Raw genomic sequence first — 17273 nt, forward strand, 5'->3', positions numbered from 1 at the left:
AATGAGGCAGTGACACATGTGAGCAGCTGATCAAGTGGGATTTAGTCTGATTATGGGATGAGGGTTATAAAGGGAAATGAAAGCTCCTCATGATGCTCAACTATGGTTCAGCTACAGTTAATTTCTACATGCTTTGGCTGGGTGGGCGCAGCTGTTCATTGCGCAGTACCACATCTGGCTGGCAGCAGACACCCATGGAGTGCTGGTCCTGGTGCCTGGCTACCCTGTGCTCAATGTGATGGTCACCTCTCTGGTGCTGGTGTGCGTGGCACATGAGGTGCACGTGCTGACGGCACGCCTCATGCCGTTGGCCGTGCCCGCTGACTGGAAGTACCTGGTGCGCAATGTGGTCATCTTTGGCCTGCTCTTGGTGCCCATTGGTGTCCACGACGGCATGTTTTGAAGGGAAAGTGCTGGCATTGAGGAGTGGAATAAAGCCTCGCAGATTGCAAATGGCTGGGATGTTTTCACAACCTGAAACACCATAGTGTTTATGCAAAAGTGATGATGCATATTAGTACTGCTGTGAACAGCACACTAGGATTCTTGCAATGCACATATCTTGTGGCTGCAGTATAAAGTTGTCCTATATTTTAGTGGGCTGTGCAGCCTAAACATGTGATCAAGTGTTTACATCACTGAAGCCTCTCAGGGGCAACTATTTGAAATAATTTGGATCCATACTTGCCCCAAGGCTCGCTCAGAATCACAAATGGATTGATGGACTCAAATCATGAGTTGGCAAGCTGCAGCCACAGGAACTCACGTTATACTTGCACCCACTCCTGCACACTAGTGAATTGCACTCATTTGTACTCACTGCATCGGTACTTCCACTGAAACTCATCCACTAGCACTCATGCACCCTCACTCCCTTGTGTTCAAATGTTAACTCATACCCACTAGTATGTCCACTCAGCGACAGTTACACTCGGCAACAGTTGTTCGCTTACTGACAGTCACCCAAATTCCTGCTCACGTCCACGCACTTCTGCTCCTACTTCCGTCCGTTCTCCCTCTTCTTCACTAACACGGCTGCGAAATGAATATGTGTATAAACGAGTGTACTCACAAAGAGTACGCCGACCTATGACCATGCCTTAAACCTGGACAGAGATGTATGAGGAGCACACAATGACCAACCAGACATAACTTTAACTTAAGCTCGTATTTATTTCACAAAAGTAGACTTGAACAATGTGCTGTAATTTCTTTTTGTTTCACTTGACCTACATGAGTCCATTGTTTGCATGTCCTCCCTCAGGCTCATTGTTTCTAGTCAGCCTGAATGCAAGCATAGATTCGCTAGAGATCATGTGGAATTATCCTTGCACATAGTTTGGTCGACTCAAAAACAAATTCAATTGCATGTGTTTCAAATGTGCTTTACCGTATTTACTCGCGTAATGAATGCATCCCCAACTTTGCTACTGCGCAGTCTCACCATCGAACGGCCGTGCTGTAGTTTTTCAGGAAGACAACGCTCTTTGACTCTCGCACATGTGTTTAAAGCAAGTACACTTAATGCTGAACGCATCCTTTATGCCAGTGTCGGCGCGAAGGCACACCGCACATTCGAGAGAGAAAAGACATAACTAGCTGGCTCTCTGCAACATATGCAGTTTATGTACTTCACGCTGACGTAATAGGGGTGTGCGTGCAGGATGCGTGGCCAGGCACGGCGCATGGGAAGTAGTGACGAAGGGGCGGCCGGTACTTGATCGGCATAGTGGTCACTGTCGGGTGTAGTGTCGAATTCACGTGTCTGTGGCTCGCTTTTCTGCTTGCTTTGGGTTTCGATGTGTGTGATGGGCCTTAAGTTGAGTTATACGCCTGCTGTGGGACATAAAGTTTACCTGCTCACAAAACGGAAACGCTGATTGGACAACAATGAACTTTGACATGCCGATGAGCAGGGCAGTCAAGGAAAAAGACGCACACAGCGTGCTTGTCAAAATAGGCGCGCACTTTAACATGATGCTTGCGATAATGGCGTAAGGCCACGGAAGAGGCTGCGAGGACAAACTGGGGCACAATCAGAGATCACCGTTCGGAGCATGCATTCAGTTTTGGCGTGCGCGTTTGGCCTCGGCCACGCCGACTTCGCGCAGCTGACACGTTGGTTCTTAAAAAAAAAAGATTCTTTGGTGGAACCACGATGGTGGATGAAGCGGCCAGCGACCTGAACGGCAGGTCTGGTGGTTCCGATGGGGAGTGAAGTTACAGTTTGCAAATGGTATACATGTATTTTCACTGCAAAGATAAGTTATCTTAAGTGTGTTCCAAATCATTACCGTCTTACTTTTCCATTTTTTCGGTTTGAAAATGTCTCCATGAAACTTACCCTGCATAATGAACGCACCCCCAACTTCAGTATATTGGGAAAAAAGTGTGTTCATTACGTGCGTATATACGGTATTTTGCCCACACTCGGGCTATTTGGGGTTTACCGGGACTAGATTCAGATCCACACCCAATTTGACTCACCTCTACTAAGGGGTCGGTTTGAGTCGAGTGAGCGAGTTCACCACTCTCTCTGTGCATTACGTGTATGGAGGTCATAGGAGCACTTTTTGTTGGGCTATTTGGTGATGCATAGCTATTGGTGCTCATCCTGTCTCCTTCGTCTGTGTATGTACTAATTTGCACCCCCCCCCCCCCCGTCTATTAGCTATAACATAGGTCGGTTTGAGTCTGAATGGGTGCATTTGGATTGTTGCGTATAGAAACCGGCAGCAGCTGAAGATGGCGGCACTCAAATGCTTCCGTAAAATATACATGAACACAGTGTTGGGACCCAGGGTAGCGTATCCTACCGCTTTCCCAGGTATACTTTGTGGCGCAAAATACATTTCTTGAAAAGGGACAGAAGAAAGGGAGACAGTGAAGCGCCAAACTACCAACTGTTTAATGACAGCCTGAACAAAATTATAGAAGAAAATACAACTTTCGCTCATGCGCAGGGAGCCAAGGTGTGACCGAACAACATGGTCATGATAACATACTTTGGATGAAGCACATTTCTGCGGAATATAATACGATAGATGTATCGCTGACACAATCAGACCCTTTCTTTTTAATATAAAACGCTTCCAACAACTCCCTTGCAGTTTGGTCCCTACTTTTGTCAAGAATCAATGCTTGTTCAAAGCATGGCGTACAACGACATGGGAGTTGTTGCAACTGCAAGGGAGTTGCTGGAAGCGTTTTATATTAAAAAGAAAGGGTCTGATTGTGTCAGCGATACATCTATCGTATTATATTCCGCAGAAATGTGCTTCATCCAAAGTATGTTATCATGACCATGTTGTTCTGTCACACCTTGGCTCCCTGCGCATGAGCGGAAGTTGCATTTTCTTCTATACGTTTGTTCAGGCTGTCATTAAACAGTTGATAGTTTGGTGCTTCACTGTCTCCCTTTCTGTCCCTTTTCAAGAAATGTATTTTGCGCCACAAAGTATACCTAGGAAATCTAAGCACCAACTTGCCCAAGAAGTCCTTTCGGAATATCCTACCGCTGTCAACCAGTTGTTGCGACTCGGTGTCAGAGCAGCCATTACGATTTCGTGGCTGATGATGTGGCTGATGGAGATCCGGGCCAATGTCCAAGAGATAAGAAAAGAGGCTTATTTGCAAATTTACGTGGTTATGGTTTACATGTACGAGCACGAGCACCAGTATTAGTACAAGCATGAGTAGGAGCACCCGTACGCCTAGAAGCACTAGTATGAGTCGGAGCACACCCCCACAACACTGAAGATTCACTTTCTATGAGCTTCTTTTTCCCGTTTCTCTCGTTGGTGAAATTCGCTGTTCTTTTTGGCCAACCACTATCGTTGAACCATTTGCAAAATCCCACCTATGATGTCGCATTGTTCCGTCAGACTCTGCCTCCAATGTTGCATGAATGCCCCGACATACAAGGTGACGACGTGACAAGCTTGGAACTTGATGTCGAAGTCATTCCCGTTGAAGTCCTCGACGTTGGCCCCCTTTTATCAATCAGTGGGCCATCTGTGACAGTACGCTTCTCAGGATCAGGTTCCGGTAAAGTGGTATGCACGGTAGTTGTTGCTTCAACGAAGGGTGGCGGCCGATGTCACCTGTGGTGAGCTCTTTTTGTTTGTGTGTCACCGTCTATGTTGGGTCCCGGCTAGTCCAGGCGGGCGCTCATCTTGCCCATCAGCTTTGGTTACGCTGATTTAGTCGCCTGCTCCCTGGTCCTGAGAAAGTGATGATGCAGCGTGAAGAGCCTTTCATAGCTGAATGCTTGCCAGTGGAGCATTAATCAAGAAGGGATGCCGGATATAACAATGCTAAACGCCAATCATAACAACAGGTGGTGGAGATACGTAGGGTGTGCTGGCAGTATAGTGCGGCAGAGCAAGTATGCAGCAAACTTCAGCTGGCCCCAAACTCGGAGATTGTTTGTTTGTGTTACTTTTGCTGCAGTTTCTGCAGATTTTCCCCTAGATGGCTCTTAAAGGCACAAAGGAATATCTAGATTATAGCTAGCCAAGTAGTAAAAGAAAATATTCACTGCTTCCGTCATTTTTGTAAATGTTGCCTTTCTTCAAAAATAAATGTAAAGAAAAACTTCCACTTGTGTTTTTCTAGTGTGGCAAGTTGCTTCGTTAGTAAAAATAAATATGAAAACCAATTGTTGCATTGTATTGTAGCTTCTGTCTGCTTTGTGACTTGGCAAAGGTGTGTTTGAATAAGGATGGTCATAGAGGGTCCCAAATATTTTTTTTTACTTGAACAAAATTTTTATTTGAGACAGCATTCTAAACTGAGTTTATTTTTCCAGCCTATGACTTTGATATTGTTACGGAGGAAGACGCAGACGAAAAGCTATATACAAGTGTGGGATGTCGTGTCTGCCGAAGGACGAATCCCAACATAAAAACTTAACGCTTCTTTATTCGACTAACGATGGCAGCGGACGGGCATACCAACGCTACGTTCGTCACAGTAGCGGAAGGTAGAAGGCGGCCTTTCTCAGCCAGGCAGCCTGTTTTTATAGCCACCGTCGGTGACGCATACCTCGGGTGACGTGGCGGTGGCGCTATGTTTTATCGACCATGCAGTCCAGCGTGCAGCTGTGTTATGCCGGGCCAGATGATAAGAAGACGGAGGGTGTGCAGAAGTATGCGCGGAGTGTGTCGCCACACAAGTATATTTACAAGGGAATACGCCGCATTTGGCCAAGAGTCAACAACCCGCGCTAGCCTCCAATCGTCGTCGTCGTCTTCTCACTGCTCGCCTCTTCGTCATTAGAAATATTGTTCCGTAGCAGTACCCCCGGCGGCAAAAGCGCCGTCCCGGAGCGACTAAAGGCCGGACTCGGAAGCAGTGTAGTAGGCCTTGAACCTATTGACGTGCACGACATCACTAGATGCCAGAGGAGAGGACGAGGTTGAGCTCACAGGAGCAATTTCGTACGTCACAGGCGTCACCTGGCGCAGCACGTGGTAGGGCCTTGTGTATCGCGAAAGGGGCTTTTTTGAAAGTCCGACGTGACGAGAGGGTGACCACATGCATGAGCACGAGCGTACCAGGCGAAAACTGTACGTCACGGTGACGGGCGTTGTACTGACGCTGCTGACTGGTTTGCGAGGCCGTCAGTCGAGTACGGGCAAGCTGGCGTGCGTGGTCTGCGAGGGCGATGGCGTCGCGCGCATACTCGCTTGTTGTGATCGCAGCAGGAGGAAGTGCCGTGTCGAGGGGCAAGGTCGGTCCGCGACCGTACAGTAGATAAAATGGAGAAAATCCGGCAGTGTCGTGCCGGGAAGAATTATACGCAAATGTGACGTAAGGAAGAGCAATGTCCCAGTCGTGGTGGTCCTTCGAAACGTACTTGGACAGCATATCGGTAAGAGCACGGTTTAACCGCTCTGTCAGGCCATTGGTTTGAAGATGGTATGAGGTAGTCAGCTTGTGTTGAGTGGAGCAGGAACGCACAATCTCGGCGATAACTTTCGAGAGGAAGTTACGACCACGGTCAGTAAGCAGCTGTCGCGGGGCGCCATGAAGTAAGATAATGTCACGCAAGAGAAAGTCCGCGACGTCAGTGGCGCAACTTGTAGGGAGAGCCCGCGTGATAGCGTATCGGGCGGCGTAATCAGTTGCGACGGCTACCCATTTGTTCCCAGAGGATGACGTGGGAAAGGGACCGAGGTGGTCTAATCCAACACGAAGGAACGGTTCCACAGGGACGGTGATCGGCTGGAGATGACCAGCAGGTAGCATCTGAGGTGTTTTCCGACGCTGGCAGGGATCACAGGCAGCAACATAGCGTCGGACGGAGCGAGCGGACGAGGCCAATAGAAGCGGCGGCGGACGCGGTCGTACGGGCGGTTTACCCCAAGATGTCCTGCAGCGGGTGCGTCATGCATCTCAAAGAGCACAGTCTGTCGTAGATGTTTTGGCACGACAAGAAGAAGAGCCGTCAGGGAGGAAGTTCCTTCGGTACAGAATGCCGCCCTGGAGGACATATCGGCGAATGGATGCGTCGGTAGGTGTAGAGCGCAGACGCTCGATGAGTACTCGCAGCGATTGGTCTCGGTACTGCTCATCGGCGATGTTAGCAAAGGCAGACACAGAGAAAATACCGTTGGCGGTACTACTGTCGGCGTCGTCAGGCGGCCGGGTAACGAGACAGGCAGTCAGCGTCCTTGTATAGTCGGCCAGATTTGTAGGTTACAGTATACGAATATTCTTGGGAGGCGTAAAGCCCAGCGACCAAGTCTTCCTGTAGGATCTTTCAGTGAGCATAACCAGCAAAGCGCGTGATAGTCTGTGTCAACGGAAAAGGGTCGGCCATATATGTATGGGCAGAACTTCGCAAGCGCCCAAACTAGGGCCAGACACTCACGCTCAGTGATGGAATAGTTGCGCTCAGAGAGTGAGAGGAGCCTGCTGGCGTAAGCGATAACACGGTCGTTGCCGCGCTGGCAGTACTGCGCCAATTCCGTGACCGCTGGCATCAGTACGGACTTCGGTAGGTGCAGAAGGATCGAAATGGGCCAGAACGGGAGGCGTTGTGAGGAGGTCGATTAAATGCGAGAATGCAGAGGCCTCGTTATCGCCCCACTGGAAAGGGGCTTCTTTTCTCAAAAGCTCGGTTAGTGGTCGTGCTATGGCCGCGAAATTTTTCACGAAACGGCGGAAGTACGAACAAAGGCCGATGAAGCTGCGCACATCCTTAACACACTTCGGAACAGGGAAGTGCGCAACAGCATGGATCTTGCCTGGGTCTGGTTGCACTCCGTTCGCGTCAACGAGATGCCCAAGGGCGGTAATCTGGCGACGGGGGAATTGGCACTTCGATGCGTTGAGTTGCAGACCGGCTCGACGAAAAACGTCCAGGACTGCCGAGAGACGCTCGAGGTGGGTAGCGAACGTTGGGGAGAATACTATAACGTCGTCCAAGTAGCACAGGCACGTGGACAATTTCAAACCGTGAAGAAGGGCGTCCATCATGCGTTGAAAAGTGGCAGGAGCGTTACATAGACCGAGCGGCATCACTTTGAATTGATAAAGGCCGTCGGGTGTTACAAAAGCAGTCTTCTCGCTGTCGAGATCGTCCACGGCAATCTGCCAGTAGCTGGAGCGCAGGTCAATAAAGTAGAAATAGCGAGCACCGTGGAGGCAGTCAAGGGCGTCATCAATCAGATGTAGGGGATACACGTCCTTTTTGGTAACCCTGTTAAGGTGCCGATAATCCACGCAAAAGCGCCACGAGCCATCCTTCTTTTTTACCAGTACAACAGGTGACTTCCAAGGACTACATGATGGTTCAATACTGTTCTTGGCAAGCTTTTTGCGAACTTCTGCGTGATTAACTTGACACCCAGCCGGTGACACTCGATACGGGCGGCGATGAATAGGAGGGGCATCGCCGGTTTTAATGCGATGTTTAACAGCTGTAGTTTGGGCCAAAGGACGATCGTTAAAATAAAAAAATATCATGGTAGGAAAACATAATGCGGTAGAGCTGACGAGCGTGCTTGGACGGCATGTCGGGCGCAATCATTTTCTGTAAGTCGGCGATGGTACAAGTTGCCGACTGCGATGGTAGAGGAGGATCGGCTGAATTGTAGTCTTCTGGAATAGATGCTACTGATTGATCCTCGAAGGAGCAAGGCTGGCCCAGAGACATCCCGCGTGGCAGTACTTGTTTCGTCAAGCCAAAATTGACCACTGGCAGGCAGACGCAATTCGGTGTAATAGATAAAACGGTATGAGGTACTGTGATCCCGTGTGTAAGTAGGACGTCTTGCATAGGAGCCGCGATGTAGTGACCGTCAGGCACTAGTGGGGATGACACTAATTCAACGTCAGTGCCGAAAGTGACAAGCGAACGAAGTCGACGGAACTGAGGCGACTGGGGTCTGGTTCAGCGGGATCCAGAACAGGCAGGTCAAGGTGGAGAGTACAATACGGACACGTGTACTTAACTTTATCGGGCGACCAAGTTTCGCCGCCTAACAAATGTTATCGCACAGCGCAGGACGCGCCTGCATGTAACAGAAGTTTCTGCAATGTTATCGATGGTTCCGTCCACTGGCTTTCACCGCAACTTGCGTAATCTGATTGCATCTATGCGCGACGCGAATAGTGTAGAACTTTGTGGAAGACGCGCGGGTCCTAGCGGTAATTCTGGAACATTCGACGACCGATCTATAAAAGCCGACGCGCTTGACCCGCTGATCAGATTTTCGACGATCGCCGACCGTGTTCGCCAATATCGTTGTGCTATATGTGTAGCCTCATTTGTGGGCACCTTGTCACCTTCGTTATCCTCCAACAGTGTTCACGAGACGTCATTCTCGGCATGGACTTCCTCAACCAACACGGCGCAGTCATCGACCTGAAATCGAAGTCAATAACGCTGTCGGAAGATCATGCGATACCGCCGGAAAGCCTTCCTAGTCACCGCGCCTTGAGTGTGCTCGAAGATCAAGTGAGCATCCCGCCTCGCTCGAGCATTATTTCGGTCGGCACCAAAACACCCGCTGACGTAGAAGGCGTCATCGAAGGCGACCAACGTCTACTGCTCGACCGTGAAATTTGCATCGCAAAAGGGATCGCTCGACTGCACGGAAGAAACGCGAAAGTTACTGACAAACTTCAGCCAGGAGTTCAAGCACATCAACAAGGGCACGACGATTGCATACATTGAGGAAATTCTGGAAAACAGCAATGCATTTGTCCTCTCGGATTCTGCCGCATCTACTTCGAGGACCATGGTTCCCCGATCCAGACTACGACATTAATCCAAGTCTCCCCATGATTAAGCAACAACAGCTCAGAAGTCTACTTCGACGATACAAAGAGTGCTTTTCGACGTCATCAAGGATTCGACGAACCCCAGTCGCAAAGCATCGCATAATAACCGAAGAGTGCACTCGACCTCTCCGCCAGAGCCCATACCGAGTTTCGACGCGAGAACGTGAAGCTATAAGGCACCAAGTCGACGAAATGCTGCGCGACGACATCATCCAAAAGTCCAAAAGCCTGTGGGCATCTCCTGTTGTCCTGGTGTAGAAAAAGGACGAAACCCTACGTTTCTGCCTCGATTATCGTCGTCTGAACAAGATCATGAAGAAGGACATATACCCCCTCCCACGGATAGACGACGCATTAAATCTGCTCTGCAACGCTAAATACTTCTCATCGATGGACCTCAAGTCTGGCTATTGGCAGATAGAAGTCGACGAAACAGATCGCGAAAAGACCGCCTTCATCACCCCAGACGGCCTCTACGAGTTCAAGTAAAACTCTTGCTTGAGCTAGTTGGTTCATGCTTGAAGTAGTAAAGGCAAGGCGCAGAAGACCAGGACTCAGGAAGAAGAACACAAACGACAGGACCGGCGCCTCCTGTCGTTTGTGTTCTTCTTCTTGAGTCCTGGTCTTCTGCGCCTTGCCTTTACTAATACGAGTTGAAGGGGAAAACGCCGCAGTCCGACGCATTTTAAGAACTCAAACGACGCATGCAGTCGCCGCCGATACTTGTGCACTTCGACGAGTACGCCGATACAGAAATCCATACTGACGCCAGTAGCCTAGGCCTCGGTGCCGTTCTAGTCCAGAGGAGAAACGGAGTCGAACAGGTGATAGCTTATGCTAGCCGGTCGCTGTCAAAAGCGGAAGGCAACTATTCTACGACCGAAAAGGAATGCCTCGCCATCGTTTGAGCTACAGCTAAATTTCGTCCTTATCTATGTGGCAATCCATTCAAAGTCGTCAGCGACCATCACACGTTGTGTTGGCTAGCGAATATAAAGGATCCTTCAGGACGACTGGCGCGGTGGAGCCTCAGACTACAAGAATACGACATCACTGTAACCTGCAAGTCCGGAAGAAAACACTCCGATGCCGATTGCCTATCACGCGCCCCCATTGACACGCCGCCGCAAGATGACGATAATGACGGCGCATTCTTTGGAATGATAAGCGCGGAAGACTTCGCTGAACAGCAACGGGCAGACCCGGAGCTAAAAGGCATCGTCGAATATTTGGAAGGGCACACCGACGTTGTCCCCAGGGCATTTAAGGGCGGATTATCTTCCTTCACACTTGAAAACAATCTACTCGTGAAGATAAACTTCTCACCAGTCCGCGCCAACTGCCTTCTTGTTGTTCCTTCGGCGCTGCGTCCAGAAGTACTGCGCGCCCTACATGACGATCCGACCGCCGGGCACCTCGGCTTCTCCCGGACGCTATCGAGGATACAAGAAAGGTATTACTGGCCGCGCCTAACAGCCGACGTCGCCCGTTATGTCAAGACATGCCGAGACTGTCAGCGACGCAAGACGCCACCGACAAGGCCAGCGGGACTACTACAGCCGATCAAGCCTCCTTACCGACCTTTTCAGCAGATCGGGATGGACTTGTTAGGACCGTCTCCGACATCAACTTCCGGAAATCAGTGGATCGTCGTGGCGACGTACTATCTCACCCACTTCGCTGAAACTAAAGCTCTACCGAAAGGCAGTGCAGCGGAAGTGGCGAAATTTTTCGTCGAGAACATCCTGCTGCGACATGGTGCTCCAGAAGTCCTCATCACCGACAGAGGAACGGCTTTTACAGCAGAGCTCATGCAAGCCATTCTGCAATACAGCCAGACAAGTCACAGGAGGACAACTGCCTACCATCCGCAGACGAATGGTCTGACGGAGCGCCTGAACAAGATCCTCGCCGACATGCTTGCAATGTTCGTCGACGTCGAGCACAAGACGTGGGATGCGGTCCTGCCGTACGTAACATTCGCCTACAACGCGGCGGTGCAAGAAACAACACAGATCACGCCATTCAAGCTGGTTTACGGCAGGAACGCGACGACGACGCTCCACGCCATGCTGCCGCACGTCACTGACGAGGAAAATCTTGACGTCGCTACCTATCTCCAGCGCGCCGAAGAAGCCCGACAGCTCGCCCGCCTGCGGATCAACAACCAGCAGAAGACAGCCGACACTACAACCTCCGACGACGCTTCGTCGAGTACCAGCCCGGCGACCGTGTTTGGGTATGGACCCCGATACGCCGACGAGGACTCAGTGAGAAACTACTCCGACGCTATTTCGGACCCTACTAGGTCATCCGACGTATTGGCGCTCTGGACTGTGAGGTCGTGCCAGACGGCATTTCGCATTCACAGCGGCGCCGCGCACGATCTGAAGTTGTCCACGTGGTGCGCCTTAAACCCTTTTACGGACGCTGACGAGCTTCCTTATTTTTGTTCTTTTCTTTGCTACGAGTGCTTTTGTTTATTACTTTCGTTTGTTTGCAGCATCGGCTCGATGGTTTTCAAGAGGGGGGTACTGACACGTGTACTTAACTTTATCGGGCGTCCACGTTTCGCCGCCTAACAAGTGTTATCGCACAGCGCAGGACGCGCCTGCATTTAAAAGAACTTTCTGGAATGTTATCGATGGTTCCGTCCACTTTCTTTCACCGCAACTTGCTTAATCTGATTGCATCTATTCGCGACGCGAATAGTGTAGAACTTAGTAGAAGACACGCGGGTCCCAGCGGTTAATCTGCGGTTAAGATACGCGGGACCCGCTGATCAGACTTTCCACGATCGCCGACCGTGTTCGTCACTATCGTTGTGCTATATGTGTAGCCTCTTTTGTGGGGACAGGTTCGCCCAATAAAAGTTAGTTTTGTCGTACAGTATTGCTACTGTGTTCTTCAAATGTCACCACCACGTGACAATACAGACGTTTCCACGTGTCTGCCAATCCAGGAATCCACAGCGCATGTCCAGAAGAACCAGGCGGAACAGGTCGGCTGAAGCTTGAAGGAGACAAAGGACCTGCACAGTGATCTAGATATGGTGAAACATGTTACTTCGATGAGTGCCGCCGTGGCGTCTGAGGCATTGTAAATAATCCGAAGGTTTTATAGCATTTGCCGTCGACATCACACAGCGTTGGGGCCAATGCGACGTTCCATTTTCGGAAGTGATAAGAGAAACAAAGACTTGTCGCCAAAACAGACGTATCCACGTGCCCGAAATCCTGCAATCCACAGCGCATGTCCAGACGAACCAGGCGGAACAGGTCGGCTGAAGATTGAAGGGGACGACAAAAAGGAAAGGATCTGCACAGTGATCTAGACATAGTGAAACACGTTGCTTCGATGAGTGCTGCCGTGCCATCGGAGGTGATGTAAATTATCCGCGCCTTTTAGAGCATTTTCCGTGGACGTCACACAGCGTTAGGGGGGGGCAATGCGACATTCAATTTTAGGCAGGGATAGCAGAAACAAACACTTGTGGCCGAAGCAGACGTTTCCACGTGCCCGAAAATCCAGCAATCCACAGTGCATGTCCAGACGAACCAGCCGGACCAAGTGGGCTGAAGCTTGAAGGCGACAACAAAAGGGAAAGAACCTGAGAGTGATTTAGACATAGTGAAAGCGTTTATTTCTATGAGTGCCGCCGTGCCGTCTCAGGTGATGTAAATAATCCGCGCCTTTTATGGTATTTTCTGATTTGAAGGACTTAAAGTGCCTCGCTACGTGCGTTTCTATGGTGCAGAACTCCGCTGTTACCCCCATCGACCCCGCCAACTGGTCTGCAAGATATGTCACAAGCTCGGCCATTGGGCTGATTACTGTCCTACGCCGCACATTTGCGCGATGTGCGGGACTGACAACCCCACCCCGTCACACCCCTGCACCCCACACTGCAGATCCAGTGACGTGACCCACCCTAAAGCGGATCCAAACTGCCCGCGGCGTGCTGGGCAGACACTGAACAAAGCTTGGGTGCGCAAAGCTCTCGAGAAAGAGCAGCGTGAAGTTCAACCCTCCAGCGACCCGACCAGTACCATAGATACGGCGGAGACCCGAACGTCGCGCGCCCCAACAAAGGAGACTAGAGAAGACCGGTCGGAGATCCGTTCGAGATCCCGTCGCAAGTTCCGGACCCGCTCCAAGTCTCAGTCCCGATCCCGCGAGGCATCCGTGCGCCTCCTAGAGAGGCGCCCTCCTTCCCCATCTTCCCAACAAACCTACAAGAAGGCACTGCAGACCAACGCCCCAGCCAAGAAGACCCTGGTCCCTTCAGGAGTTCAGCGGACCCCGGAGAAGAAAACAGCAATGGAGGCGCCTCGGGAGATAGGTCGGGCGGAGGGTCCCCCACAGCTCGCTCCGCCCCGTAAATCTCTCCCTACCCCTTCCCCTATTACCGATTAGTTATCAAATCCCGATCCTCTAATAGAAATAGCCCGCCTACGTCGTGACATGGAGGCGCACTGTGAGCGCCTACAAAAACAAATGGACGCGCTGGTGGCAGACATGAGCACTAGTATGCAGGCGGCTCTGGACAGGATATAACGCCAAATGGAGGCCCTTCAAATAGGGATTACGAAGCAAGTGAAATCATGTATAGAGTGTACTTTCGCACGCATGCAAGTTCCTGAGCTTAGCGGTAACAACGAAAGCGCGCTTTCCGACCAAGGCTCTCGGCCGCAACCTTCCAATGTGGGCACCCGGCGCCCGCATCCCTATGCACGACCGCCTGCTTCCTCTCGCGATGATGATGGCGCCGCGTAATGCGGAGCAACTAGTGGTGTGGCAGTGGAATTGTAGGGGATACCGCCGAAAACGAGGTTCCCTACAGCAGTATATCGCCACATCCACGAACCCTCCCAATGTCATCCTCTTACAAGAAGTCAATTGCACCCCTTCTTTATCCGGCTACAACACGCTCTCGGGTGTCTCTCCTCTTGTGGGAGCCTTAGTTTCGAAACATGTTACATGTCGCATGCATACCACTAACATTGACATTCCTCACCAAATATTGGAAATAACTACGCAAGGTAAACGCAGCGAGAGTCTGTTTATACTCAATGCATACAGTTCCCCCCGTTCGCGAACGCACTGTTTTCAGCACCTACTAACAGAATTTGGTAGGTTTGGACGGGTTTGTGTGGTGGCCGGCGACTTTAACGCTCCGCATACTGCATGGGGTTACGTTAAATCGCAGTCTAAAGAGACCTGCTTATGGAATGCCATCTGTAACATGAGATACACACTGCTTACCGACCCAGAGCACCCCACTCGGATGGGCAACAGCGTATCTCGTGACACCTGCCCTGACCTTACCTTCGTGGGCAATACTGGCCCAGTCGTTGCACACGGGCCTTTAGAGGAACACCTTGGTAGTGACCACTACATTGTGGCGACCACCTTGTCATTACGGGGTGCGCGCAGGCCCGAGCGAAATGTGCGCATAACGGATTGGGCGAAATTCAGGGAACGTCGCCAGGACCAACCTGATCGCCAAGGGTACGAACGCTGGCTTGACTCTCTCGCACAAGATCTAGAGGCCACCACGAGCACACTGCGCACCACAACCGAGACACCAGACATAGACCCGCATTTACTTCACCTTTGGAACGCCCGCAGAGGGTTGACACGACGATGGAAACGACAACGCCTCAACCGCAAACTTAGGAAACGTATAGATCAAATTACACGGGGAATCTCAGGAGTATGCAGAGATCCTTACGAGGAATAACTGGCGAGGATTTTGCGATCGCCTCTCATGCACATTGAGCACAGCAAAAACGTGGTCGATTCTTCGCTCACTCACAGATCCCACCACCACAAAGGGAAAACATTCCAACAGCTGCACATCCTAATGCACGAGTACAGGGACAATGTCTCGACACTCCTCAGAGAGCTAGAGAAGCATTTGATACCCACAGGCCCGCCTCCGCAGTACCCTGACTATCCTTGTGTAGGCGAGGCGAACGAATTGCTCGATGCAGACATCACATCTGACGAGGTTCGGGTGGTCCTAGAAGACCTACGCCGCAACACGGCAACGGGAGCCGACCACATCCGATTCGCCACCCTTCGTAACCTCAGTGACGCGGATATTAACCACCTCACCCATATCTTCAATGATTGCTGGCGCAAGGGCATGCTTCCCCAAGCATGGCGACACGCCGACATCACACTGATCCCCAAGCCGGGCAAGCCTGTTAAGGTTGAAAACTTACGACCCATCTCCCTAACATCCTGCATTGGTAAGCTCATGGAGCATGTACTCTTGCGGCGTCTGCAGCCCTTCCTCAAAGAAAAATAATTCTTTTCTAACTCACAATTCGGATATCCCTCTGCCAAATATGTGCTTTTACAATTGCGGGAGGAAGTCATAGGACCTCCGTCGTCCGCCCAAACGAGAGCACTCATCGCCTTAGACCTAAAAGGGGCATTCGATAATGTTGAACATGACCTCATCCTTCGCAATGTTGCACATTCACACTGTGGAATTCGTATGTACAACTATATCCGCGCATTTCTTCGAGGTCGCACAGCCACCGTAGGAATGGGACCGCATCGATCCGGTACGATTCGCCTTGTAGGACGTGGGACACCCCAGGGCTCAGTTCTTTCCCCTACTCTATTCAATATCGCGCTCGCAGGGCTCCCCCGGCTACTCGACCAGATCCCTGATGTCGCCCACGCTATTTATGCGGACGACATTACTATCTGGTCGACACGGGGTTCCGACGGAGCCATCCAGGACCGACTGCAGCAAGCAGTCGATACAGTTTCCGAGTACGCGAGAAAATGCGGCTGAATATGTGCTCAGGAAAAGTCGGAGCTCATAATCATTCGCCCCCGGAGCCGTTTCTCTACTCCCCCTATCACTGAATAAAGGGAAAATGAGACATCCACCCGTTTTGTAGCAATTGCTACAAAGGAAACCCATACGGGTTCCTCGAAAGAAAAGCCTCATAGTCGAAGAAAAATTCGTCCTGGTCCGGGACTCGAACCCGGGACCACCGCCTTTCCGGGGCAGCCGCTCTACCATCTGAGCTAACCAGGCGGCTAGCAGATGGTAGGGCGAAGTCGAATTTGTCGACAACACGAAGCAAAGGCAAGAGTTTGACGTAGTAGTTCTGCGGAAACCCGCAAGGTGGAGAGAAGCAATGAATAAAGAGAAAATGAGACATCCACCCGTTTTGTAGCAATTGCTACAAAGGAAACCCATACGGGTTCCTCGAAAGAAAAGCCTCATAGTCGAAGAAAAATTCGTCCTGGTCCGGGACTCGAACCCGGGACCACCGCCTTTCCGGGGCAGCCGCTCTACCATCTGAGCTAACCAGGCGGCTAGCAGATGGTAGGGAGAAGTCGAATTTGTCGACAACACGAAGCAAAGGCAAGAGTTTGACGTAGTAGTTCTGCGGAAACCCGCAAGGTGGAGAGAAGCAATGAATAAAGGGAAAATGAGACATCCACCCGTTTTGTAGCAATTGCTACAAAGGAAACCCATACGGGTTCCTCGAAAGAAAAGCCTCATAGTCGAAGAAAAATTCGTCCTGGTCCGGGACTCGAATTTTTCTTCGACTATGAGGCTTTTCTTTCGAGGAACCCGTATGGGTTTCCTTTGTAGCAATTGCTACAAAACGGGTGGATGTCTCATTTTCCCTTTATTCATTGCTTCTCTCCACCTTGCGGGTTTCCGCAGAACTACTACGTCAAACTCTTGCCTTTGCTTCGTGTTGTCGACAAATTCGACTTCGCCCTACCATCTGCTAGCCGCCTGGTTAGCTCAGATGGTAGAGCGGCTGCCCCGGAAAGGCGGTGGTCCCGGGTTCGAGTCCCGGACCAGGACGAATTTTTCTTCGACTATGAGGCTTTTCTTTCGAGGAACCCGTATGGGTTTCCTTTGTAGCAATTGCTACAAAACGGGTGGATGTCTCATTTTCCCTTTATTCATTGCTTCTCTCCACCTTGCGGGT

General features: G+C 50.9%; 1 protein-coding gene and 2 non-coding genes across 5 annotated transcripts in view; 1 reads left to right on the plus strand and 2 right to left on the minus strand.

The window, feature by feature from the left end:
- The window catches only part of LOC142566004 (N-acetylneuraminate (7)9-O-acetyltransferase), a 213950-nt gene extending 213482 nt beyond the window's left edge, over positions 1–468 (plus strand). For 2 of the 3 annotated variants that reach the window (XM_075676685.1, XM_075676684.1), the window contains one exon: positions 152–468. In XM_075676685.1, the coding sequence (XP_075532800.1) occupies positions 152–403 (252 nt within the window). In that variant the 3' untranslated portion in view covers positions 404–468. The remainder of the gene's footprint in view (positions 1–151) is intronic. The other variant, XR_012824953.1, reaches the window with a different exon arrangement.
- A 15814-nt stretch (positions 469–16282) lies between these two features.
- Positions 16283–16357, minus strand: TRNAS-GGA (transfer RNA serine (anticodon GGA)). The gene has a single exon. It is a non-coding gene; the product is annotated as a tRNA-Ser (tRNA).
- Positions 16358–16564: 207 nt separating this feature from the next.
- TRNAS-GGA (transfer RNA serine (anticodon GGA)) lies at positions 16565–16639 on the minus strand. Its single transcript has one exon. It is a non-coding gene; the product is annotated as a tRNA-Ser (tRNA).
- Positions 16640–17273: the final 634 nt, after the last annotated feature.

This window comes from Dermacentor variabilis, unplaced genomic scaffold (assembly GCF_050947875.1).
Source record: "Dermacentor variabilis isolate Ectoservices unplaced genomic scaffold, ASM5094787v1 scaffold_12, whole genome shotgun sequence".
Lineage (NCBI taxonomy): Eukaryota > Metazoa > Arthropoda > Arachnida > Ixodida > Ixodidae > Dermacentor > Dermacentor variabilis.